The 25,715-nt window shown below is 38.1% G+C and overlaps 1 protein-coding gene across 1 annotated transcript in view; it reads left to right on the plus strand.

Annotated features, from left to right (window-relative positions):
* FSHR (follicle stimulating hormone receptor) overlaps positions 1–25,715 on the plus strand; it is a 157,744-nt gene that overhangs the window by 55,163 nt on the left and 76,866 nt on the right. The window contains exon 2 of the mRNA XM_019719102.3: positions 15,791–15,862. Within this exon, the coding sequence (XP_019574661.3) occupies positions 15,791–15,862 (72 nt within the window). The remainder of the gene's footprint in view (positions 1–15,790; positions 15,863–25,715) is intronic.

Raw genomic sequence — 25,715 nt, forward strand, 5'->3', positions numbered from 1 at the left:
CTATAATAGAAGATCAGGTATAATATAATATAATATAATATAATATAATATAATATAATATAATATAATATAATATAATACCAGGTCTTATATTCATTTTTGCTCCAAAAGATGCATTAGAGCTGATTGTCTGGCTAGGTCTTATTTTCGGGGAAACAGGGTAGCTAGAATCTGTGTGTTCTGCACAATTCAGAATTGAAAAAGCCTGGTGAAGACTGTAGATCTGCACCCCACCAACAGTGACTCAGCTCCTCGCCACCACGTTTTAGTCTAAAATTATTATAGTTTAACAGAAACATGTATTGCTTACATCAATAAGTTTTCGAAATAGGAAATGTCAAAAGTCAAGATACAGATTTCATTCTCAGAATGACATGAAATATATCCCCATGTTCTGGAAATCGGAGACACGGCCCTCTGTTAAACGAAAGGTATCAGTACTATTACATCATTGTTGCACAGCTGTTGCTTTGTCACACACAGATACTCTAGATATTATCATTTATAAACTAGAGCATTTTTTAATGAAGTAAAGAGTCCTTGTGTTTCTATTGATCATTGCTATTTATTTCTACCAATTAATATTATAGACAAATATTGCTTTAGTTGTATTACAACATGTGAACTATTTATTCAGGATCTGCTCTGTGCTAGCAGTTAGTATCTAGAGAAACATAACATACGCTTAATATTATTTTATGTTCCTCTGATGCAAAGCAGAGGTATTTATCTTGATTTCCGGTAACATCTCTGGCCCTTATAAGAAAGAAACAATGCTAAATAACGCTTTCTTCTCACTCACACAGAGGAAATTAAAATTTTTCAGGGAATCTTTCCTTCTGTCAAAATACATATTGCTCTTAAGGTTTAGGTATAGATACCATCAGGTTATTGCCTTAAAGATTAAATAAGTCATTCTTCAAAATCCCATAATAAACAACATATTTTTTATCTTAGGAGTGAATTTGGACACAGAGTTACATTCTTAGCACCATCTCATTCTCTTTTTCTCTGAATCTATTTTAAACAGTTTTATGCATTTGTTCTTGTCTCTAACAGAGTTCATTTGAACATTCGACATTTGCATTTTACACAGTCAGTAAAAGATAATTATTCAACGCATATGCTTTCAGATTAAATGTGTGAAACTTCTAAATAGAAAACGGAAATTAGTTTTAAGTACATTATGAAAGACTTAAATTTATCTTTGGTTCATGGAGCTGTGATCAGCTTTTCTTGTGGTGTTCCTGTGGTTTCATTTTCAATGACTGTCACGGTCAGCCAGAGTCCATAGATTCTAGAAGGAAGTTTATCCCTGGTTAATCCTCTGATAGCTGAGTAGAACTAGCTCCAAACTGACCTTTATGTGGCAGCCGCCTTTCATTATGAGCTAAATGTTGTCAATAAAAATTGCAGTTAAATCAGGTTGACATTAACTGAGGGGACCAAAAGAACGGCTTTACAGGCATAATATCTTTGCCATTTTATCAGATGCTGTCTGAGACCCTGGGGAGTCATTAACGTGGAGTTCTGTTTATTTACTGTGACAGAGGAAGAGGAAGGGCAGCCCTGAAGTCTGTTCAGACTAGGACCTAGAATCTAGAGTAACAAAAACCCAATTCTGAATTAATTTAATAAGACTGGTCCTCAAAGGACTTTTTGGTTAAATCTCTCTTTTCACTTTCTTGAGGCATCTTTGTGTTTTCCCCAAATTCCCAGTATAGTCTCAAAGTACTGCTGCCCTGGCTTTGAATTAATTTACCTGGTACTGCTTTTTAAAGACACAGCTAAGCTCCAGACCTATTTTGCTTTCATTCATCCCACTAGCCCCCATTAAAACCTTACCAGCCCTGAATCCTATTCTCTTATCCCTCTTAGAATATGGGCTTTGGGAACCAGACTTGAGTTTGAAAACCAGACCTGTCGCTTACTAGCTGTGTCCTTGATCAAGTTACTAAACCACTCTTAAGTCAATGCCCTCAACTATAAGTGGACATAAGTATAGTTACTTATTTCCTAAGGTGGTTTGGAGGATTATATTAGATAATGCAAATGAGATTTTTAGCGTAGTGACTGACACACCAAGCACTAACTATGACCATTGTCTTCTCTGTACTATATCTGTACTATAATGATTAGGTTACATATGTATCTCTAACAATAGAATTAAAATTGGTAGAGCAGGAAATGTATGTTACCATTGTTTTCCCAGAGCCTCAGATAATCTGTGTCATGTAGTAGGTGATCAATAAAAGATTTGTAAATGAATAACTATACAGGGCAAGTCTCTCCCTCCCTCCTTCTCTCTCTCTCTCTTTCCCTCTTCCCCTGCCTCCCTCCTTTCTACACCTATCAATCTAGCTAGCTATGTAAATTGAAAGGAATGTTTCTTCTCTATCACCGTTGATTTATGTATGACTGACCCTCTTTTTATTCCCAGTAATTTGTCCCATGCCTCTACCTGCTTTTTTTCAAATCTTTTCTCATTCCTTATTTCCCTGGTGAGATTATAAGTTAATTAGGGCAGACATTTTGTCTTTAAACCATTATGTCATCAGGACCTAGAACAATGCCAGGCAAACAAATAGAAACACAGTAAATAGTTGTGAAAAGAACAAAAGGACATTCTCTGACTCTGACTCTCAATATACGTCTTTGGTCCCTCACCTTGGACTCACCATCCTGGCTCGCTTGTCTCACTTCCATTTAATGCTCTCCTTCTCAACTATGACATACACTACTCTTATTCACTGCACTATATACCTTCTGAGGTAGCGTTCTCTCCATCCTGACCCAGCTCCCATTACCCAAAACTCAAGCTCCATTGACCAGAGAAGGAAGTCTCAAAGGAAATGTGCACCTTTCATATCTCTTTGTTATTCTAATGAATCAGAGTAATGTGTTAATTTAGGGTTTCCACCCCTCCCAAATCATAAGGAACTGCTTAGCTTATGCCCAGCCATATGCTGAGGGGAGAAAGATTAGGAATAGGATAGGAACACCTTTGTAGAACACCTTTCCCTTCATACCCACGTGTAGTTGCCACTCCCTAATTACTGATCAGACAGCTTGCTACTGGTGCTTTGTGCCATCCCTCTAAAGCAGGTGCCCACAATCTTCACTATGCATGGGATCTAGCTTTTAAGATAAAGATACTTGATCCCACTCCCCCAGGGGTGAGGCTCAGGAATTTACAGAATGTAAAAACTCCCCCAGATGACTCTAATATGCATCCAGGGCTGAGAACCCCTGAGAACTGGGTCATGTAAGGCTCAAGCCCTTTCAGACTAGCTTTTCAGGTACCAGAAATCCCAAAATCAAAGTCTTAAAGTACAAGACAGAAGAACAGACCAGAAAAGAATCTAACCAACCAATACCTACCTTATGCCATGTCTAAGGCATCAGCCATCACTCAACTTTAGCCAATTGTAATTATGCAGGAATGTAGTCCAGTGTTGCTATACCTTTGAAGTCTTCAAGAGAAGACATAAATCTATAATTATAGATGAACTTTCACAATTTGAAGAGCTGGCAACTAATTCAAATTTCTTTAAAATACTGTGTGGGCTGAACAAAACTTATTTTGAGCTGGATTCCATTCATGAGCCAATAATTTGCAATTTTTACTTTATACCAACTGCTCCCCCCTATGCTAAGAAATCCTTTCTATATTCTTTACCAAGTCGGCCTTAAATTCTTAGAAAGCTAGATTCCTTTTCCATCATTCATGTATGTGCAAGGTATTGTTTTGAACAAAACTGATTGATATACTTGGAATAGTTTTGAAGGGGCCAACATTTTTGTGATTTTGAGTACGAGATGCTCAAAGCGTCAAACTTAGAGCTCCTGCCAATATAAACAATATCCCCCATCTATTAATATGAATACATATTAATACCTGAAGTATGCAGCAAAGCACTGAGCAGGCCCTTTGGAATACAGACGAGTGGCACCGTTCCTGCTCTATGAAACCATTCCATATGCTTAGAGAAATAGAGCATAGACCCATGGAATTTGAGTACCTATACAACACAAGCCATTTGTAATTAATGGTGAGGGCTTGACCAGTTTGCATTTATACACTGGAAGTAGAACATTTCACTGAAAATGAAGTGGAGGCAGATTGTGGAGCTCCTCAAATGGATGACAAAGGAATTAAGATTTCTGGAGTCAATGGTGAGCAACTGAAGGGATTTTGTATGGTTTTAAATTTTGTTGGCTTTTTTCTTTGGTTTTAGCTTACTTTAGAGCAGGAGCGTGTCTGAGCAAGCAGTGTTAGGTGGGAGCACTCTGGTCATGGTAGATGTCAAGACAGACTGGACAGGAGAGACCAGAGGAGGACTCCTTGTTAGGTCACAGCCACGGCTGCAGGCATGAGGGAATAGGGGTCTGGCCTGGGTGGTGGCAGGGAGATGGGAAAGAAAGCACAGGCTCGAGTGATTTAACCTTGAATAGAGAAAAGGGAGGACCAGCTATTATTCAGTAATCCCCTAGGATGGGTTCCATTCTGTGTTGAGCATTTAACATAAAATGATCTCTTTTGCTTTAAACAGACTGTGACTGAAATGGGAGAGCAAGTGAAGAGGATTCTACTATGTCCCCACATTGTAAAATATATCCTATAGGGCCTTAAGAGACCTCCTGGTCCAACGCTCTCACCTCACAAATGGGGCGTGACTTTTCCCAGCCACTTACATACCGTGTAGCAGAGCCAGAATACAGCCCAGATTTCTAATTTTTTACCCTAGTGATCTTTCCTCTTCACTATGTTGCTTTTTCATGCTGAGCTTTCACATAAATGGGTTATAAATCAGGTATCAGATTTAGGTAAGAATATGGACATGAACAGGTAATAAAATGAAAGTGAACAGGTGATAAAATGTGGTGTAGAGAGTAATTCCATAATCACTCAATGCAAACAAGGGAGGGGGCAGTCAAGAAAAAAGTCTCCACAACCTTGATGTAAAGGTTGCACAAAGGAGGACATAAAGTCAGCAGTGATATACAGTTAGCAGTGCCTACATTCCTTTGATCAGCCCAGCACAGATGTTGAGGTAAGGAGATATAAATGGAAATCACAGGAAAGCAGATTCAAAATAGCTATTAGAAAGCTCTGTTCACTGGAAGATGATAAAAGTGAAGGATCGCCACTCTAGAAATGTTGCTGAGGGGAAATCATGGAGACTCAGGGCACAGGGAGGTGTCATTGGAGCTGGGCTTGGAGTGGCACCTGCCTCATGAGTTTCCACCTTGTAAACATAAACTTTCCCTCCTAAACATAACATCCTGGCATTGTGAGTTGACACAATGGCTTGTGGCAGTGTCTACATGAGACAGATTATCTGGACATTTAGCTGAGCAACTCTAGACAGTTGGATCTCCCCTCCTTTAGCCAGCCATTGTGGTTTGTAGACAATCCCTATCGCTGAGCCCCTGACTTGCAAATGTTCCCTGGTAATCTTAAACTGTGCCGAAAGGTAAAGCCAGATTGCCCTCTCGGGCCTAAATTGCTCACTGACAGCCCATGTAATAAGATCCAAACTGAAGAGGAAATAGGAATAGGAATGCTTTCCATGCCTTTCCATTCATTCTTCAGTTTTAGTCCACAATACGTTTTCTCTCACAGATCAAGCATCATGAAGGACGACTTCGGGGGAAGGTTTTCACCAACTCAGAAATTATAACATATTGATCAAGATGGATTGAATAGGGTACAACCAGAAAGTAACTTTATTTACTACCACTGCCAGACACACCTACTCTGTTTACTCATTTTTCCCCACCCCAGATGAAATTTGGAGGCAGGCATAGCTGTTCCAGGCTCATAAAACTAATGAAAGTCCAGTGTCTATTACTGAAGATCCACTCTCATCCTATTTAAAACTTCCCTACTCCAACGCTTCGGTCTGCTTCAGACTCAGGAACGTACAAACTGGTGAAGAAGGGAGAGTTTCTCTTCTCATTCTTATTCCACCTCCTCCCCAAGTTGCTGCTGTCTGTTGGCCTCGCTTGTGCTGGGCCTACGAGGGAGAGAGATTATGGGGAAAAGAGCTGATCTAACACTGCTGTCACAGCGCCATCTGGCTTTGGGACCCTCTGGGTGTGGCTGCTATTGAAATGCTCATTCTTATTCTCAGGGGGAGCATGGGAATAAGATTCCTCACTCTGAAGACCTCCACCTGTGCAGTTCTTCCTCCCACTGGCTGCTAGCAGTCCACTCCATACAGGCATTCGTGGGGTCAGCTCACTATACAAGCAAGTCCATTTCCCTCAGAGGAGGAGCAGTCCAGCTCCCTTCTGCTGGCTCCAGGTCTAGCTCATGGGAAACCCACACCTTTGTCTCTGGAACCACAGCTCTCTCCCAAAGCAGCTGGCCACTTCTGACATTTAGAGGTCACACTTGTCACGTTTCAGTCTCTATCTCTCTCCAAACTACATAAATGCATGGCAATCCCTTTAATTTGTTCTCCTAACCCCTCCCACATTTGCTTAAGGTGAAGAACACTATGGAAAAGGGATGCAAAAAACACTGACACTTCTATCCCAAGAAATCCTCACGGGAGACTTTGCAACCTCCAATCTTGGCATCCGCTTACACAGCCGGCAGGTGGGTGAAGGGCTAATGCTAACAGAACTCATATTAGGTATGAAATACTTGCATCTATTTCACTGTTCTAAGCAGTTAAGACCCATGCCAAAATGTGGAGAAGCTTTGTTTTTTGGGGTGTTTTTTTTGTTGTTGTTCTTCGTTTTGTGTGTGTGTGTTTTGTTGTTGTTGTTGTTGTTTTTAATTTTAAAGTCAAATTATATATGGAAGTCACCTCTTCCTACCTTCATACCTCTTTCCTGCGATTCCCTGCCCCACTGGTTTCAAGACCTAAGTGTAACAACATGAGAAATGCAACCAATTAGATCTCCAAATGATTTTGATAGTGGGGTAGTCATCTGCTGGGTCATGGTAAACAGTCAAATCAAATTATTTAAGCTCTATTTTTTCTTTTTCTGTATGATTTGCCTATCTAGTTCAATCTACCTCTTTGGCTAGTTTGCCTACACACATTTTCCAGAAAGTCAATTAGGGTAAGAGTTTGACCTAACGACTGCGAAGCACAAAAACTCCTGGCATTTTGAGGTCAGGAAGATGATCGATGTCTTCTTGGATATCCTTTGCCAAGCTGTTCTCACTTTAATTTTTAAACTTGTGTGAAATTCAAAGAACACAGAGCCCAGTGTCATTTACACTTGGGCCATCGTAAAAAGGCAGCTTTCTCAAGAAGAATATTGGCTGTTTTCCAGGCGGCCAGAAAGCTTTTTATGGGATCTTTTAAACCATTCTCCTTTCAGCCAAAGAGAGAAATTAAATGTGGCCAAAGGTGAATGGACTGCCCAAGATATGAATTGCTGCTAACAGAGACACAGTTCAAGGGATCCTGAAGCTTCCCAATTTCGGGAAAGAAAAAAGTAAATCCCACCTACCCCATTTATCATGGAAGAGACATTCAGTAACTTGCAATACAGTAAAGAAAATTTTAGTTTCAGAGTCCGCTTAATGAATTGTGCATTTTTACACATTCAGACATTTTATGCCACCTTACACAGTGGAATAAAGGTGCCATCTGACAAGAAGGGTATAATACTTTTAAATAGCTCATTCTGTTTAAAAACAAACAAATAAATGATGCTGGGATATGGCCTGGAGAGAATTACAATCTTGAAAAATTAACTGTGAAATATTTCAAGCGTGAAATATAGAGAATAATATAATAAACATCCATGAAACACCACTCAGCTTTGTCAAATCATAACATTTGGTCATAATTGTTCAGATCTCTTTTTAAAAAATAGAAAATACGTTAGATATAGTTGTTCACCACTCACTTTCCTCCTGTCACAGAGGTGAATGCTATGCTGATTTTGGTGTTAATAATTCTCAGAATTTTCCTTTTGATAAATATATATGCATCACTAAATATGTTTTTAAATGTAGGTTGTATTATTATTCAGGTATGGTGGGGCCAACAGATCAGAAGACAACTGCTATTAAAAAGACAGTTTGTTATACTCACAGATCCCCAGAGAAGGGGGCAGGCCCCACCATGAGGGGAACACGGGGAAGCACCGGAATCAATCAGGAAGCAGAGGGAGCCACAGGAAAGCGTGGCAAGAGTTTTTATCATGGCTTCCATGGGAAGAACCAGGAGAGGGTAAACAAGTTTAGGATTGGCTAATTGGAATAATTGCAGAGGACTCTGGGGTGCAGGGGCTGCTCTGAGGTGATTAGGGCAGAGGGAGGGTGGCCCAGATTGTAAGGGCCCCATATAGTAAGTGGTTCGGTGTATGGAGTCTGGATTGGTTGGTTTGCAGGTGAAAGGCACACTCACAGGCCAGTTGTTTGCCATCTTGAGGAATTAGCCCTGGAAGGAGTAGCCCCACCAGAGTCACAAAGCCCCAAGATGTCAAAACATCAAAAGTGCAGAATAAAAAGACACAAGATGCTGCTTGATTTTGCATGTTGTTGACCTTTATAAAAAATTCATATACTGTACATACTGTACACATCTCACCAATCTTTTTGTTGTTGTTGTTGTTCAACATTATACTTCGGGGATTTATCCACATCGTTGCATGCAGCTCTACTCAGTTCATTCTTTTTCATTGCTTTATAATTTGGCATTGTGTCAGTATACCGCAGTGTATTAATATTTATTCATTATCTTATTATTCATAAGCTTTTGTGTCCAGTTTTTTTTTTTAACTATTACAAATAATGTTGTAGTGATTAATGTTTTACCTACCTCCAGGTACACATGTGCCAGATAGACGTATTATAACTGGATCCAAGGGCATTTATACCTTCAACTTTAACACACATTTGCCAAATAGCTATTGAAAGTACTTGCAGCAAATTACTCTTCCATCACGAGTACAGAAAATGTCCTATTGTTCCACTGCCTCATCAGCACTGATATTAGGAAGTTTTAATGTTTGCCAATATGATGGCACATAATGGTATCTAACTAATATTTAAATTTACATTTTCCTGATTACTAGTGAATTTGAGCATCTTTTCGTATGTTTATGGGCCACTTGCATTTTCTCTTATATAAATTCTCTGTTCATATCTTTTGTCAATTTTTCTACTAGGTTGTATGTATTTTTCTTATTATTTTGTAAAGTTCTTTATATTCCGGATCTACACTTTTTTAGTTGTATGTGTTATAAATATCTTTCCCAAGTCTATAGCTCATCTTCTCAATTAATTTATGTATCTTTGATTTACAGAAATTTTGTTTAATATAGTCAATTATATTGGAAATTTACTTTCTGATTTTGGGATGCAGTTTTTGTGTCTTTTTAAGGAAAGTCTTCTATACAGAATATTGCATTTTATTTAAGTTCTAATATTTTGATTTTTTTTCCATTTAGATCTTTAGTAAACCCGGAATTGAGATTTTAATATGGTAATAAGCAAAGGTCTTATGTTACCTTTTTCCACTAGGATGATCAATAGCATCCCTTATTGATTAGTCCATATCTTCCTCTATTGATTTTTAATGCTACCCAGTCATTTGTCATTTCCTTTTTTGTGTTTGTTTATCTATTTTTGTGTTCTTTATTCTCTTCCACTGGTCTGCTTTTTTTTGTTTTGTTTTGTTTTAAATTCAAGTTTATTGGGGTGACAATTGTTAGCAAAGTTACACAGATTTCAGGTGTACAATTCTGTATCACATCATCTATGTGGTCTGTTTTTTAAAATCCCTGTTAATACCACAGCATTTTAATCACAAGCATTTTTGTATAACTTTACAAAAATCATATTGCCTCACATGTAATTCCCCTAATCTTGTTTTACTTCTTCAAAACTGTTTTGGCTGTTCTTTGAAATTTACTCTTCCATACAAATATTCATCAGCTAATCAGTTTCCATACACACATACCAAAACAAACAAAAAATATTGCGCCTTAGGTGGGTCTTGCATTTATGTATTAATGTTGATTAAAATGGATATCTCCACAGTATTGAGACTTCCCATTTATAATGTGCTGTTTCTGTTTGTTCGGGGTTATTAATGTCTTTTAATTAAATATCTAATTATGTTCCATAAATCCCTTTTTTGTCTTACTGTCTTATACTGTATATGTTTTGTGGCCATTGTAATTGATATATTTTAAAATATTAAAAGAATGCAAATTATTTTGTGTATTAATTACATAGCCAGCTACCTTACTAGATTTTTCTTATTAGTTCTAATATGATCTCTTAGATTATTTTAAGACTAGAGTGTTTATGTGTGTGTGTGTGTGTGTGTATAATCATGTTATCTATAAATAATGACAGATTTTTAACCAACAATCCTGACATATCTTTTTCTTCTTTTACTGTGTAGACTAGGCATCTCCCACAATATTGAACAGAAGAGGTAATAACAGACATCTTTGCCAAATTCCTAATTTTAAATGGAATGTGTTCAATACGTCAACACTGAACATGACATTTATTGTAGTGAGTGGTTGATAGATTCAATCCCTTATCAAATTAAGAATGTTCCTTCTTTTCCTTGTTTGTCAAAAGATTTTTATCGTGAATGGCTTTTAGGTTTTATCAAATATATTTTCTATGTCTATTAAGAAAATCATGTGAATTTTCTCTTCTAATTCCTTAACATGAAAATTTTCCTTAATAGAATTTTCTAATGTTTAGCCACCCTCGAATTCTAGGACAAACCCAAACTGGTAATGATGTATTATTTGTTTAGACTCTATGAGATACATACTGTCATTTATTATTTCAGATTTTTCCATTTACATTAATAACTGAGATTTGACTAAATCTTTCCATTCTTTTATTGTACCCATCTGGTTTTGTTACTGATAATGGGTTGGAGAATATTCCTTCTTTTGCTATTCTCTGGAATAGTTTGTATAAGATTGAGATTTTCTATTACTTTAAAGAGGTAGAATTTACTTCCAAAATCATATAATGCTGACCTTGTTTTTTGGTGGATAGCTTTTAAACTACCAATTCAATTTATTAATGGTTATACATCTATTCGTTTTTTCTATATCTTCATGAGTCAGTTTTGGTAAGTATGTATTTACAGAAAATTATCCATATTGTCTGATTTTTCAAATCTAGTGTTATAAAATTGTTCTTAGGATTCTCTAAAACCTCTAATACCTCTAGTTAAGTGCCACTTTTCATGTCTCTCATTGTTCATATCTCCAAATGAACAGATTTTCTTTTTATTCTGTTAATCTTTTCAAAGAATTAGCTTTTGATTTTGTTGATCTTCTTTATTGTTATTTTAATTCATTTCTACTCTTTATTATTTTTATCCTCTCTCTTTAGGTTTCTTCTTGAGGTACATTTAAATTTTGCAAAGTGTTTTAAAGTTAGTCTGTTAGACTCTTATTTACTTTATTTCTAAAATGAAAATTCACCAAAAGTAATGTTCCTTTTCCTTTTTCCTTTACCAATGCTCCTGATTTAAAGGAAATCTGCATACACACACACCATTTCTATTAATTAATTAATTAGCGCTAGATCAATAAAGTCATAACGAATTATCAGAAAGTTGCTGGTTAAAATAAACCTATGATGAAGTTTGAGACTTTACGTGATAAACAGTTTTCTTCAATAAATATTCAAATAGTGTTATTTTTCTATAACAATAATTTTTAGTGCTAAAGTTATAAATTGAGTCCTTGAAACTACTGTAATAAATCTTTCAATATTATAAGAAACTCCTTACTCATCTTAGCAATAAATTTACGTAGAAACTTAACCTTATAAGTGTGAAATACCACATTAGTACAGATCGAATCTACGCTCTATATATCAAATTGTGAAGTTTAGCTCAGTGTTTATCTTCTCAGAACATCTCTATGAACAGGCCCTCATTTTACCAATGTTCCTTATTAAACTGCTCTTGAGTTTGCACCTTAACTTTTAGCCAGAAGTGGAATAAAGAAATATTGGTTTTATAGTTTTCTCTTCCCAAAATTCTGTTGTTCTTTCACTAGTTTCCTGTGTTGGAAGCATAGCTCATTAATTTTCTATCTTTTTTGTTTCCTTCTCTGATATAGTAATTTAAAACTACAGATTTATCTATGAGTACCAGGTTAGCTACAGCCCATAAGTTTCATGTTGTATTTTAATTATAGTTCAATTCCAAATAATTGCTAATTATCATTACAATTTCTTCTTTGATTAATGATTTAAAAGAAGAGTGTTTTTGTTTTGATTTGGTTTAGGCTTTCCAGTTGGGTGTACATGTGTTGGGGTGGAGGTGAGAGTTAATTATTTTTTTTCAGCTGACTTCTAAGTAATTTAATTGCATTATTGTCAAAGTAAATGATTTATTTGATACCACTTTTTCTGTAACCTAGTTCTTGGTCAATATCTTTTCAGTATTCCTTGTTAAATAGGTGAGTTTTCTAACCATTATCAAAACCCATCTATTCAATAAGGAGCACTCATTTCTTTGTTCACTATTCCTTCTTGCTTGTTGTTCCTTCCTACTAAATTTTTTTATTCTATAAATGAATTATTTTGCTAAAACTTCATTGTTAATGGCTAATTTAACTTGTCAAAATTTGTCTTTATTTTACTCTCACATTTGACTGATTATTTGGGGGTATAGTACTCCCAATTGGCAATTATTTTCTCTAATAATTTCGAAGATAATTTTACAAAGTTTTTAGATTATTTTTTATTTGAAGATAATATGTCTTTTTCTCCCTGTTTACATTAAAACAATTTTTTTATGGCTCTACAGTTTTAACTAACAGGTATCTCGTCATGGATTTATTTTTGTTTCCTGTCCTGGGACTTGTTGATATTTCTGAATCTGAGAATTTATGTTTTTCATAAATTATGGAAAATTTCCAAATCTTATTTAATTGAAGATTTTCTAGCCTCCATTTTCTGTACCTTTCTTTCTAGCATGCATGAGAGAGACAGAGAGAGAGAGAGACAGAGAGAGAGAGAGCGAGCGAGCACAGATAGACAAATAGAAGTGGATCTTTTCATTCTATCTTCCATGTTTCATCTCATGCACTAGTTTGCCACCAAAACACAAATCCCTTGGCTACAAAGTCCAGAAAAACTGTCCCCACCTCTGATACTTTGGCTTCAGTTTACCGTCTTACAATACTGATTTGCATTCACTGGTCAGGATTCCATCTGGTATTCAGTTGCTTTACTTTGTACCCCTGGGGATTTCTCATACATTCCTGCAAGCTCAGCTTTGCATTTAAAGCAATATCTGTTATATTTTATAGAAGATTTCTAAACCATTTTTAATGGAAATATCTTCAAGTTATATAGTTTATGACATTTCAAGAAATGGAAGTCAAGACTTTCAATCTTCAAAAAAGATTTAATTATGTTAAGTTTGAACTACTTAATGCAGGTATAGACATTGACATTTTTTTAAAATGTGCCTGTTACTAGTTAAAAAGGGCTACCTAGTTGACTTGTTATTAAACAGAAGAGCCAATTAGCCAAGACACAATTCTTTGTACAGCTCATTAATTAATATTTTACTTTAACATTTCAACTCCCTTGAAAATTTTCAACTGAGTAGTTTAATTTTATTATTTGCTTTTACTATAATGTGCTTTCATCATTTTTCTGTCAATTGATAAACAGGAACAAAAGAAACTTGTCTGTGTTAACTAAGGTATAGTTAAGGAAGTATGAACTAAACTTGATCGTTTGCAGATGGGCATTCTAGAAATTGATATTCTTCCAGATCTATTATGACAAATTGAAAATTAGATCACTTTTTATTTAAATGGTTTCACTGAGACCATGCTTTTAGTATGATGTGATAGTTTTGAGACCCAGGCTCAAATTCACCCACTCCTTCCAATCTTCCTTTTATATATTTATGTACTTTGGAATCTTTCTCATTTTAATCCTTGTGCAACATTTATAGTTATTACCTCAGCTGTACCCCAAAACTGTTTTCTGGTGATTCCAAGGTTCCTGGTTTTGCCTTCCCAGTATATAAACTCTTTCCAGAGCAAGAATAGCATGCAGGATTTTCTCTCATAACTTCTTACCATAGAGCTGGTGCACATGGCAGCCAAATTCAAACAAACAAACAAACAAAAGAACTGTTTGCCTGAATAACAACTTTATCTGAAACAGGAATTTCACTAACATCAATAAATGATAGGAGACTGAAGCAATGAAGTATGTAAAACTCTCCAAGTCCTCAGTGTTAATTATTTAATTCCTGCTGACAGACTGCCTTGTGAAAGGAAGGATTAAAGTGGAAAGAAAGCCAAATTCCTATTAATAACTTACAAGTATAAAGCAAGAGAAAGCCAGAGGGATGAAAGCCAAAGGAAGGAATAGTATTCCTGTTGTAGAAATCCTAAAAGAATCCTTGGAATCTCACCCTCAAGCCCAGAACTCTCAGACTGTTCAATGGCCATTCATTTGGTCATTCAGGAAATGTTCCTGAGTACTTGTCATGTACCAGGCACTGTCCTAGGCATTTGTTATACAGCAGTAGACAAATCAGGCAATAATTTCTGTCCTCAAAGAGCTTGTATTCTGGTTATGGGTATGAGATAAATAAATACATGAATGTATAAATAGATGAATAAATAGAAGGCATGACACGTCAGAAGTGCTATAAAGAAAAAAATAATCAGGAAAGGGGACCAACAGCCAAGTTGGGGAGATTGTTGTTTTAAGTAGGGTGATTAAGGAAAGCATCATTGAGGAAGTGACATTTGAGCGAACGGTGGGCTAAAGGAGAAAGCTAGGAAGATATCTGCAAGAGGAATGTTCCAGGCAGAAAGAATTGCAAATGCATAAATATTAGGCAAGAAGGAAACTGGCATGTCCAAGAACTAGCAAAAGCATACATGACAAGACCAGAACAAGCAACAAGGACAGTTGTCAAAATTGAGGTTGGACTGTCTCTGGAAAGGGAAAGTAGGAAGATCCTGAAGCGTCCCGTAGGCCTTTGTACACACTTTGGGTTTTTCCCTGAGATGAGAAACCACTGGAAGGAATTTTGAGGCCAGTATGAGACAACTATTTCAAGCAGAAGAAAATGGCAAAATCTGAAGGCAGCTGAGGTTAAGAGAAGACCATTTTTTAGACGGGAAAACTTATGGCATGGTTGTATACTGATGGGCAGGACCCAATAGAGAAGCAAAAACAGGTGAATGAAATGTATGAAAGAAAAGGGAAATCTGTACCTTGACTAGAAGGGGGGGGGGCAGATCTGATGTGGACTGGAGGGGCTATTCTCAGCCATGTCCCGCGTCCTGGTGACCATGGTAACAGAAGGGAAGGCAAGGTGTGGAAGCACGGGAACAGATGGACTGATGGCTGGGAGCATAAGGAAGTCGTTTTCTCTCAGGTTCATTTTCTCTTTGAAATAGAAAGCAAGGTCAGCTAAGAATGACAAGAAGGGAAGAGGAAGGGGGTTGGAGCAGAAAAAGAGAAAGGGCTTCACACAAGGCTACAGAAGGCAGCATGGAATAGTGGTGACAAGCAAGGTTCAGATCCCAGCTCTGCCATGAGCTGTGTAAGTATTTTCACCTCCCCAAACCTCAGTTTCCTCCTTTGCACAATGGGGATGACAACAGCGCCAACATCACTGCTTTGTGGCGAGGATAAAGAGAGGTCACGTGTAAAAGCAATCGCAACCATTACTGAGTGGCAAGCCCTTAGTCTACACCCACTGCTAGCTGATCAGATACTCAACTGCTTGTCAGTGAGTGGCCAGGTTGTGATATTTTATATCCACTCTCTTTTCAGGAGGTTTGTTCTCACCAAGCTTCGCGTCATCCCAAAAGGAGCATTTTCGGAATTTGGAGACCTGGAGAAAATGTATGTACCTGAAAATGCAGTGTGTGAATGTCTCAGAGTACGGGCAGTGGCCTCAGATCACACCTAGCATGATGCTCTGTGCTTAGTTAGAAGCCAGACAACTTTTTGTATGTCCCATTTTGCTTCCTCAACTTATGCATAGTTCCTAAACAGTAATGTGGACTCTTTCAGAGTCTGGCCATTGAAATAAGCATAAGCAACCCAAGAATCCTTACTTTTTTTTCTTGTATGAGATGTTGCTCCCAAAGTACCTGTGAATGAAATTTTTATAAACCAAAGCCTGTTTTCTCTGCTGACATTGATACTTTTTCGGGGAAACTTTTTATTATTTCTTACTAATTTATAATTGATAGCAGGGCCTAACATGTGTGCTTTAGAGCTTCTCTAAGAAATGCTGACAATTGGTAACATGAACATTTGGATAAACATTTAAAAGTACTAGGAAAGTTTACGGCACTGAGGGAGATGTCCTTTGAAAAGAGAAGACTCCTTAGTTAATGCAAACATCCACTTACTGGGCTAGTGTAATGTAGGGGTTGTCCCAAATAAGATTTCCTCAAAATGGGATGCAGCAGGAAAAAGCAGAACAAATTCTCTTACATTTAAGGTAACCCCCTCTCTTTTTAAAGGCTCTTGATTCCATCTCCCAAGACTTTAGGGCCAGGAAAATGTATTCTTCGTCACCCTAACAGTCACAATTCAGGGCTTAAATGCCAATAAATATAGCAACAAATACACAGATCACACAGAAGGGAATGAGAGTAGTCCCCCCAGGTTTCATGTGTTTCTCCTTCTTGAAGCCATTCAATTTTTCTTCTTGATTCTTTCACTCCCCACCCCCCTTTTAAGAACAATGTTTGCTGAGAACTGAGGAAGCGAGAAAGAAATCCACTGATGAAAGAAACACAAAGCAGACAGAGTGGCAATGTGTTTCAGCAGTTAAACCACCTGCTTAGAGGAGGGTGGTCAGAGTCCTGGGCTTGCGTGCTAGTTTTAATATAAATTTATGGTGTTGCCTCAATTAAATTACCTTTTCTCTCAGGGCCTTGGTTTCCTCATCTGTGTGTTAAGGGAGGAGTTTTTAAAGGGGGAGAGGATTTATGTGATCTCTACTTTCTAAGTGCAAGTCTCCTCCTGCTGGATGAGCCCAGTTTAAGGCCTGCAGTCTTCAGGGTGGGTTTACCTTCTTGAAGACTTTCAACACTCACAGGAACTAGGAGATGAGGACACACATCTGAGCAGAGCTCACCAAGGGAATGGACTTGGAGAGCTTTGGCTGACCCCTCTTTGGGGGTTGAGCATCAGATCAGACCTTCCTGTGGGGATCTAAATGACTGAGCTGAGTTGACACAGCAATAATCAAAAAGATGGGACAGCTGGCTCAGAAACTCCTCCACTTCCTCAGACACAGTTTGTCCATTTCTACCTCATGTCTATTAATCAGCCTGCACTGACACAGTGAGATGCCAAAAATAAAATTAAAGTGATCTGATTTTTTTTCAACACTTTTTATGACCTAAGGCTTCAAAAACATTCTCTCCGTAGAGGGCTTGGCACTGAATTGAACTCAGAACAGACTGCACCCTTCAGTCTGTTTATCTTCATCCATTGTCTCACCTTCTATTCTTGGTCACTAATGAGTTCTCATCTCATTTGCAGATCTATTCCATGCGTTTTTGTTCTTCCTACAGTTTTTAACCAGTTTCCTGAACTTAATAAATGTTGGCTTCCTCGTCAATATCTCCCTCTCCACAAATCATAAAATCCCTTTCATTCACTCTCTATTTGCGGCCAAGTTGCAACCAGCCTTATTTAAAAGGGGGAAGAAAGCTTCTGTATGAGTTCTGCCTTCCTTCCTCTCTCTTCCCATCACTACCACCCTTCCGAAAAAGCAGCCTATGGTCACTGCCTCCCTATCCTTTCAATCACTCTGTAGACTGCCCACTTGCTGTTTGTCCACAAATTCTCTAACAATATTAGTCTGTTAAAGGTCCAATGATACCATAACTACCAGACCTAATGATTTCTACTTTGTCTTCTTAGTATTCAGGTTATATGCCTCTTTGATTTCATTGACCATTCATGCCATTCTTAATGCTCTTCATTTTTAACTTCAGTGACACCACACCCTCCCCCCTGCCCTCTTAACCTCCCAGTCTATTCCATCACCAGTTCTCTCCAACCTTCTTGTTCCTACCAGGCCCTCAGAAGTTCAGATATTCCAGGGCTCTATCTTTGACCGTTTTCCATTTTTATAGTCATACCCCCAAATCATTATTCATCAAAGAATGTCTTACTATCATGGCTCCTAAACCTTCGTCTTCAACGCCCACCTCTCTTCCAAGACCATAATTCTTATTTTGAAATGGTGAGCCTGTGCTCGCTTCGGCAGCACGCGTACTAAAATTGAAATGGAGAGCCTCCCAAACCTCTAGACCTAAGTAAACTTCAAGTGCTACAAATTCAATATATCCACACTAGCTCATTATTTTTATCCTTAAATTTGTCATCTTTCCATATCGTCCGGTAAACAGCATCACCAACTGCCCAACTCCCAAGCAAGAAAAGTCACCCTTGACTCACATGCCCTCTCTATCCCTTATATCAAGGTACTCTTCTAGTCCTTTTGACTCCGCCTCAAAAATATCCCCAGAATCTATCCCTCCTCTCATTCCTGCTGCCGTTAAATCCAAAGTCTCATCACCCCTTACATGACCGACTGCATGAGGCTGCCATGCCTGTCCCAGTTTCAATCTCCCCGCCACTGTGCTGCCAGGCCTGCATTGCTCAAACTCCCTTGCAGAAGAAACTATAGGGACTCTCAGTGCCATAGATTTCAATCTTAAGTCCTTGGCACAGAAATCAAAACCCTTTATCTCCCACAATATGCAGTATATCCCATATTTCCAACAGGTAGGAAAATTTGACATTTCCCAAGGATTATCATTACCAGACATCACATTACTTATTTCGCACATGATGGCTGGTGCTTTGGACAATGCCTGGCACATAGAGAGATCACAAAATAAATGCAGATGAATGAGTGAATGAACAAAATATACTTTTCACACTGGTCTTATGTCAATGCTGTTGCTCTGCCTAAAATTCCACTTAAAATAAGAACAGAAATCCTGCTTGTTCTCCAGGATCCAGATCAAATGCTTACTCCTTTGTATAGTCTTTCCAGAACTCTTCCAGTGCTTCCAAACCACTATCTCATGTCCAGAGTATTAATAGTACAGTTATCGGATTGTATGCAGAATTTACAAGATTTTCAAGATCTTTCGATTGTTCTTTAATGGCAAGGTCAGAGGGCAACTTAACTTTATATTAAAGTACAACACCAAGTCCTACTGTTTTTATGTCCTTGCTATACCTCTCATCTGTCTACTTCCTTCCTTCCCCAGCTACCACAATCTTTCCCCAGATAATTGCAACAATCCTCTATGTACTACCTATCCATGAGCACGCTCTCCCTTGATCCAATCCATTCTCTACATAGCATTGTATTTTCTGAATTTATATCTAATTATGTCACCTTCCACACCTGTCCCCTCCCCCACCTCTCTCTCTCTCTCTCTGTTCTACCCACCCCTGTCCCCATGCCTTACCACTGCCACTGCTCTTAACGTAAAAAAAAACAACAACAAACAAACAAACAACAACAACAAAACCTGGACCTCTCCCATGCCCTCCGTTGCTCTACTAGCCTTTTTTGTAGTTCATAAAATGTACTGTGCCGGGCTGCCCACGATGGGCCTGCTTGGCAGCCGTGGTTCCATCTGACTAGTGTCCTTTCCCCTTTGCCCTTTTAATTTAGTTGTCTCCTCATCATCCTTCAGATTCCCTTCCCAGGAAAGCCCTTCCTGAGCTCCCCAACAAGGGGGAAACCCCCTACTACATGGACTCTCATATCACCACTAGTCTCTACATGTTACCATTTTAGCAATTTTGCACTTATTTGGGTGCTAATTTAGTTAATTTCTGACTCTCCAACTGGACTGCAAGTTCCTAGAGCACAAGGACATGTTTGCTTTTCCTCCGTAATGGATCCACAAGCCTCGTACAGACTCAGGTACGTACAATAAATAACTGATAAATGCATGAATAAAAATGAATGAATAAACACATGTAATTAGTTGGAAAGACAAGATATCCAGATACAAAAAGAAAATACTAAATACTATGAACGATAATGATAAATAATGCAGGAGTTGATAGGCATATGAACATTGGCTGACACTCTACTATGATCTAAGTACTTACATAATTATAGTTTAAAATATAACATAGGACAAAAATGTACAAGATAAAAGGTGCAAAATAAGTGCTACAAACATTGCATTTGTTGGGATCCTTTCTGTTGTGAAACACCAAAGAAAATAAACCTCAAGCAGGCTTAAGGCAAAAAGGGGAATTTAATGGCTCATTTAACTTGATGGTCAGAGAGGAAGGATCGCTTTAGAAACATCTCTATTCAGGTCCAATGTCCTTAGGACTTGGCCTCCCTCCCTCTTTCAAGTCTCCCTTCCATTGTGTTAGTTTCAGCCCTTAGTCCCACCCCTAGTGGCAACAGGCTCCGCAGTCCAGCCCTCACATCTTGGGTCCTATCCAGAAGGAAAGAGTTGCCCTTCTTTTTGTTCCATTCCATCCAGTCTTTAGATTTAGTATGACTTGCTTATACAACCATCCCTGGACCAACCACTGCAGCTAAGGGAATGTCATACTCAAGTTGGCTGTGGCCTGGCTAAATGGGCTCCATTCTTAGAGTTGAAAACACCTACCCCTACCACATGGACTTGGGGTAGGGGAGGGAGACCCACAAACAAAATCTGAGGTCGTTACTGGGAAATAAAGTGGAGACTAGATACTGGTAGTTGGGCAAACAACTAACGTCTAAAAAGAAAATCAGTCCTGTTTTCCTCCAGAAGAGAAAAGTCTCTGTGGCCTGGCTGGTTGGGGATTTGATGAATTTGATTCCTCCCTCTTCCTCCTATTACAATGATTGAAGGAATCCCGTAACTCTGCCCCAACCCAATCTTTTTCTTTCATTAACCCAGCTTAACCTACTCCCCTCTGCTTGAATTCAAGAGGGAAAAGAATCTTTTGGGTAGAAGCGGAGCAGCAGCTTTTCCACTGGAAATGAAATGATCGCTGCTGACACTTTAGCTTTAACGGGCATCACGATCTCAAACTTCCCGACTCTTCACTGCTCTGGGACTGGCTGGGGGGAAAGGAAACCATTAAACTCGACAATGTGAAGTGGCTTTGCAAAGTACACCATAAACTGTTTACATTGTCTTTAATTACTTCGGAGCCATATGTCAGCTTGGTATAAAGTGTAAAGATTATACTGAATAGGGTGGGGGGGCTAGGTGACAGTGTGGTGATTTATGGTAACCAGAAAAATTATGCATGGAAATGAGTGCAATTTAAAAACACATCCACCGTGCTATTATAACACGGGAGGGGGAAGAAAAGCCAGTTTATAACAAAATATCTTTGCAAATAGGAGCATGATGAATATGTAAATGAGACCAATCAACATCAGCTGAGATATGGCATATGCAGATGAGACGGCAATGAGCCAAAATGTGAACTAGCTCCCAAACCATAAATATGAACCATATAAAATGCGTTTGAAATATTCATGATAACATAAGGACAAAAAATATAATCAAGTGATTTACTTGCATATAAAAATGAGAACACTAGTCTGACACTCCAGCCTCCACCCCGAGAACACTGAGGAAAGCAAAGTTCACTTAACAGACGGACTTTTAAAGGAAGATGTATTGAACTATGGCAAGCACACTAAAAACGTTGAGGATCCTCCACATTCTCAGTTCTTCAAGACTCACTCAGAACAGATGAAAGGAAATAAGTCAGGTAACTAAAGCCATAATGGTGACAGTGCTAGAAAACTTGGATTCCAATCTGCTTTGCCTCCCTGAGCCATCTCCCTGTTAGATAATGTAGATCCCTTCCTATGCCAACCTTCTATGATTCTGAGAGTTAATGGGCAAAGGAACTTTTGAGTCCCACTTACTGAAATAAAGCAGGAGGGAGAGAGTGCTAATTCTACAGTCTCCTAGTAGTAAAAAACTAGAGGTCAGTGTTGGGGCCTCGGAGTGGGAAGAGGGGATTTGAATCCCTGGGCATTAAATGATAAGGAGCTTCAGGGCTTCTCATCTCGGGTTGCACTTTAGAATTGCCTAGGGAGCCTATAAAATAATCTACAAGCCTATCATTTCCAGGGATTTTTAAATTCCATTTGTCTAGGGTGGGGCTCAGCATTGATCATTTTTTTTAAAGTCCCTTGATGATTCTAACACACATCCAGAGTTGAAAGCCACTGAGGTGGATGATATTTAAGTCTGAATGTAATTCATAGAAAGAACATTCATGAACATGTGTAGTGTGTGTATATGGTGTGACTGGAAGAAAATAAACAAAAGGGAGGGGGGTAGGAGCTAAGGTCAGAGAAGAAGTTGGGGTGAAGCCGTAGACCGCGTGGTCTTAGGCAACTTTGAGTGTCATAGTTAATGATGGGAATTACATGGGTTATTTTGAACAACCAAGTGACTGATCTGATTTACATTTGTTAAAGATCTCTCTCTCTCTCTCTCTCTCTCTCTCTCTCTCTCTCTCTCTCTCTCTCTCTCTCACACACACACACACACACACACACACACACACACACAGACTTTAATTTGACAATATTTTGCTAAGGATTTTTGTGTCTATATTTGTAGAGATGCTAATCCATATACTTGTTTTCTTAAAATTTGTTTGGTTTTGTTATACTGGTGCTATGAGTTAGGAAGTGCTCCCTCATCCTCTATATCCTGAAAGGGTTTATAATTTAGAATTCAATAAGGGAAAGAGGAGTTTGTTTTCCCCACACACACACACAAATGGTGCTGAATCACCTTGGTACCCATTAGGGGAAAAAAATTAACCTCAACCCTTAACCTCATGTCATACACAAAATTTAACTCTAAATGGATCATAGACTTAAATATAAAAGTTAAAACTTTAAAATTTCTAGAAGAAAATATTCACAATCTTGAGTTAGGCAGACTTCTTAAATAGGACATGAAAAGCATAAGATAAACTTAATTTTGAGCTCATCAAAATAAAATCTCTGGTCTTCAAAAGACACTATAATCAAATATATGATGATGGAAGGAGAACTGACTCTGGGTGGTGAACACACAATGGGATTTATAGATGATGTCATACAGAATTGTACACCTGAAATCTATGTAATTTTACTAACAATTGTCACCCCAATAAATTTAAAAAAAAGACACTATCAAAAAAACAGAAAAGTAAAAGAAAAACCAATTCACAGACGGGGAGAAAATATTTGCAATACAAATATCTGAAAAAGGACTTGTACCAAGAATATGTAAAGAACTCTTAAATGTGAAAAATAAGTAGATAAAAATCCAATTAAAAACGGGTGAAAGATCTGAACAGATAACTTCACCAAAAACAGATATACACATGGGCAATACGCACATGAAAAGACGCTCAGAGGTACTCATTAGGGAAATGCAATGTAAAACCTTAATGAAATTACATACCCTCTAGAATGGCTAGACTTAAAGGCTGACAGGACTAGGTACTGATGAGACTGTGGAGCAACTGGAACTCACATTTATCTGGTGAGAATGTAAAATGGTACAACCCCTTTGGAAAACAGTTCGACAGTTTCTGATAAAGTATTTACCCAAGAGAAATAAAAAACATGTGTCCACACAAAGACCGACTCAAGAATGTTCGTAACAGATTTATTTATCATGGTGAGAACAACCCAAATACTCATCGCCAGGTCAAGGGGTAAACAAATTGTGTTCTAGCCATATGACAGAATACTAATCCAAAATAAAAAGGAATACACTGCAAATACAGTGACATGGATGAATCTCAAAAGCACTATACTAAGCAAAAAAGCCAGACACAACAGAATACACACCATATGATTTTATTTACATGAAAACTCTAAAAAATAAAATCTACTGTGGTGACAAAAAAGCATATTGGCAGTTGCCTAGGGCCAAGAGTAATGATGGGGATTGTCTGAGAAGAGAAACAAAGGAACGTTTTAGGCTAGTAGAGATATTCTATATCTTGATTGTGGTGGTCATTACAAAATATACCAATTTGTATAAAAAACTCAAATAATTCAAATGAGTGCATACTATTATCTGTCAAAGTATCCTTCAATAAAGCTGATTTTTTTAAAATCAGTAATTATTCAGCACCCATTTGGGGTCAAGTGTTTTAAATACCTCATCTCAGTTAATCTGAACTTTACAGACAGAGACACTAACATTCCAAAGGAATAAACATCAGAGGGCCCTTTTATGAGGAAGGTAGGATTTGAACCCAAGGTAGTCTGGTCCTTTCTGCTACACAAGGCTTCCATTTTGTGGGCATCTACCATTTCCCATAATTATTCTACTAAAGTAAAAGAGTAACCAAGGGGAGGATTCAGGCTGTGAAAGCTTAATGTCATTTAATGTCATTTATAATTAGAGAAGAGAATTTCTATGCCCAAACCCTTGGAACCACCATAAACCAGAACCGAGAGTCATTTTCTACTGGGACAGTCCTGGGCGCAGTAAACCTCTTCTTGGAGCATTTTTTGTCTTCAAGTTCCAGCATGCCAAATCATTTCTGGGTAAAGCTCCTGATGGGTTTGCAAACTGAGCTACCTGTTAAGTTGCAAATGAACTTAGTCAGCAGTTGGGAAACGTAAGAGTTGGGCCAATTAAATTGTCATTATTGATCCAGGTCAAACATGAGTTAGTGTATAGATGTTGAAAGTCTTTATCTCATTTCCTGTTCTCCATAAATATTCTGAAAATAAGTATTTTTGTTGTATTTATTGCTTCACCGAGAACACAAGAAGCTGTTTTCTTGTCATATTTTGGATTGATGTGGTTTTAGAGTTTCCATTAAGTCTCCTTACTTTCCACTGTTTCTAGATGGGCCCTTAAAATAAACTTCACAATATCTGATAACTGCCCAGCTTAGAAAGAAAATAATTTATTAGCTTTGTATTTAGAAGGTTGGGTTTTGCTTGTTTTCTTTCATTTTGCTTTGATTTCTTTTTGTGTGTTGGTGGGGAGGGAGAGTCTGACAGGGGAAATGGAGTTCCTGAAATCTCCTGATGTTATGGATGCTCCCAACACTATATTCCTTATAACTCTCCACGTCTCAGTTCCTTATGCTTTATGCATGAAGACAATACATGGCTTCCTTTTCTGGAAGGGATTACAAGGAAGGGACCACTGGAAGAATACAACTAAGAGCCCCACCATCTTAGTCTACTTAGGCATCTATAAAAAAAAATATCAGACTAGGTGTCTTAAATAACAAACATCTATATCTCACAGCTCTGGAGACTAGAAGTCCAATACCAGAATGCTAGCATGGTCGGGTTCTGGTAAGAACCTGCTCCCTGGCTTATAGACAACTGCCTTCTTGCTGTATCCCCATATGACCGACAGAGAGCTCTGGTTTGTTTATCCCCTTATATGGGTACCAATCCCACCATGAGGGCTCCACTCCCATGACTTCATTCTATTACTTCCCAAAGTCCCCACCTGTGAACAACACTACATTGCGAATTATGGCTTCAACATATAAATGGGGGTGGGGGGGAAGGGCGTGGAAAGGAAGACACAAACATTTGGTCCATAGTGTCCCCTGTGAGCTTGCAAGTTTATAGTAATAAAAATGTACACTATAGATGCTCACTTGCTTCGGAAGGCAGAGGTAAGCCCACATGTACATCTTCCATCACCCTTTTCACTACTTGATGCCCCAAGGCACTCAT

This window comes from Rhinolophus sinicus, chromosome 2, assembly GCF_057876585.1.
Source record: "Rhinolophus sinicus isolate RSI-liver-muscle chromosome 2, RSI-T2T, whole genome shotgun sequence".
NCBI lineage: Eukaryota > Metazoa > Chordata > Mammalia > Chiroptera > Rhinolophidae > Rhinolophus > Rhinolophus sinicus.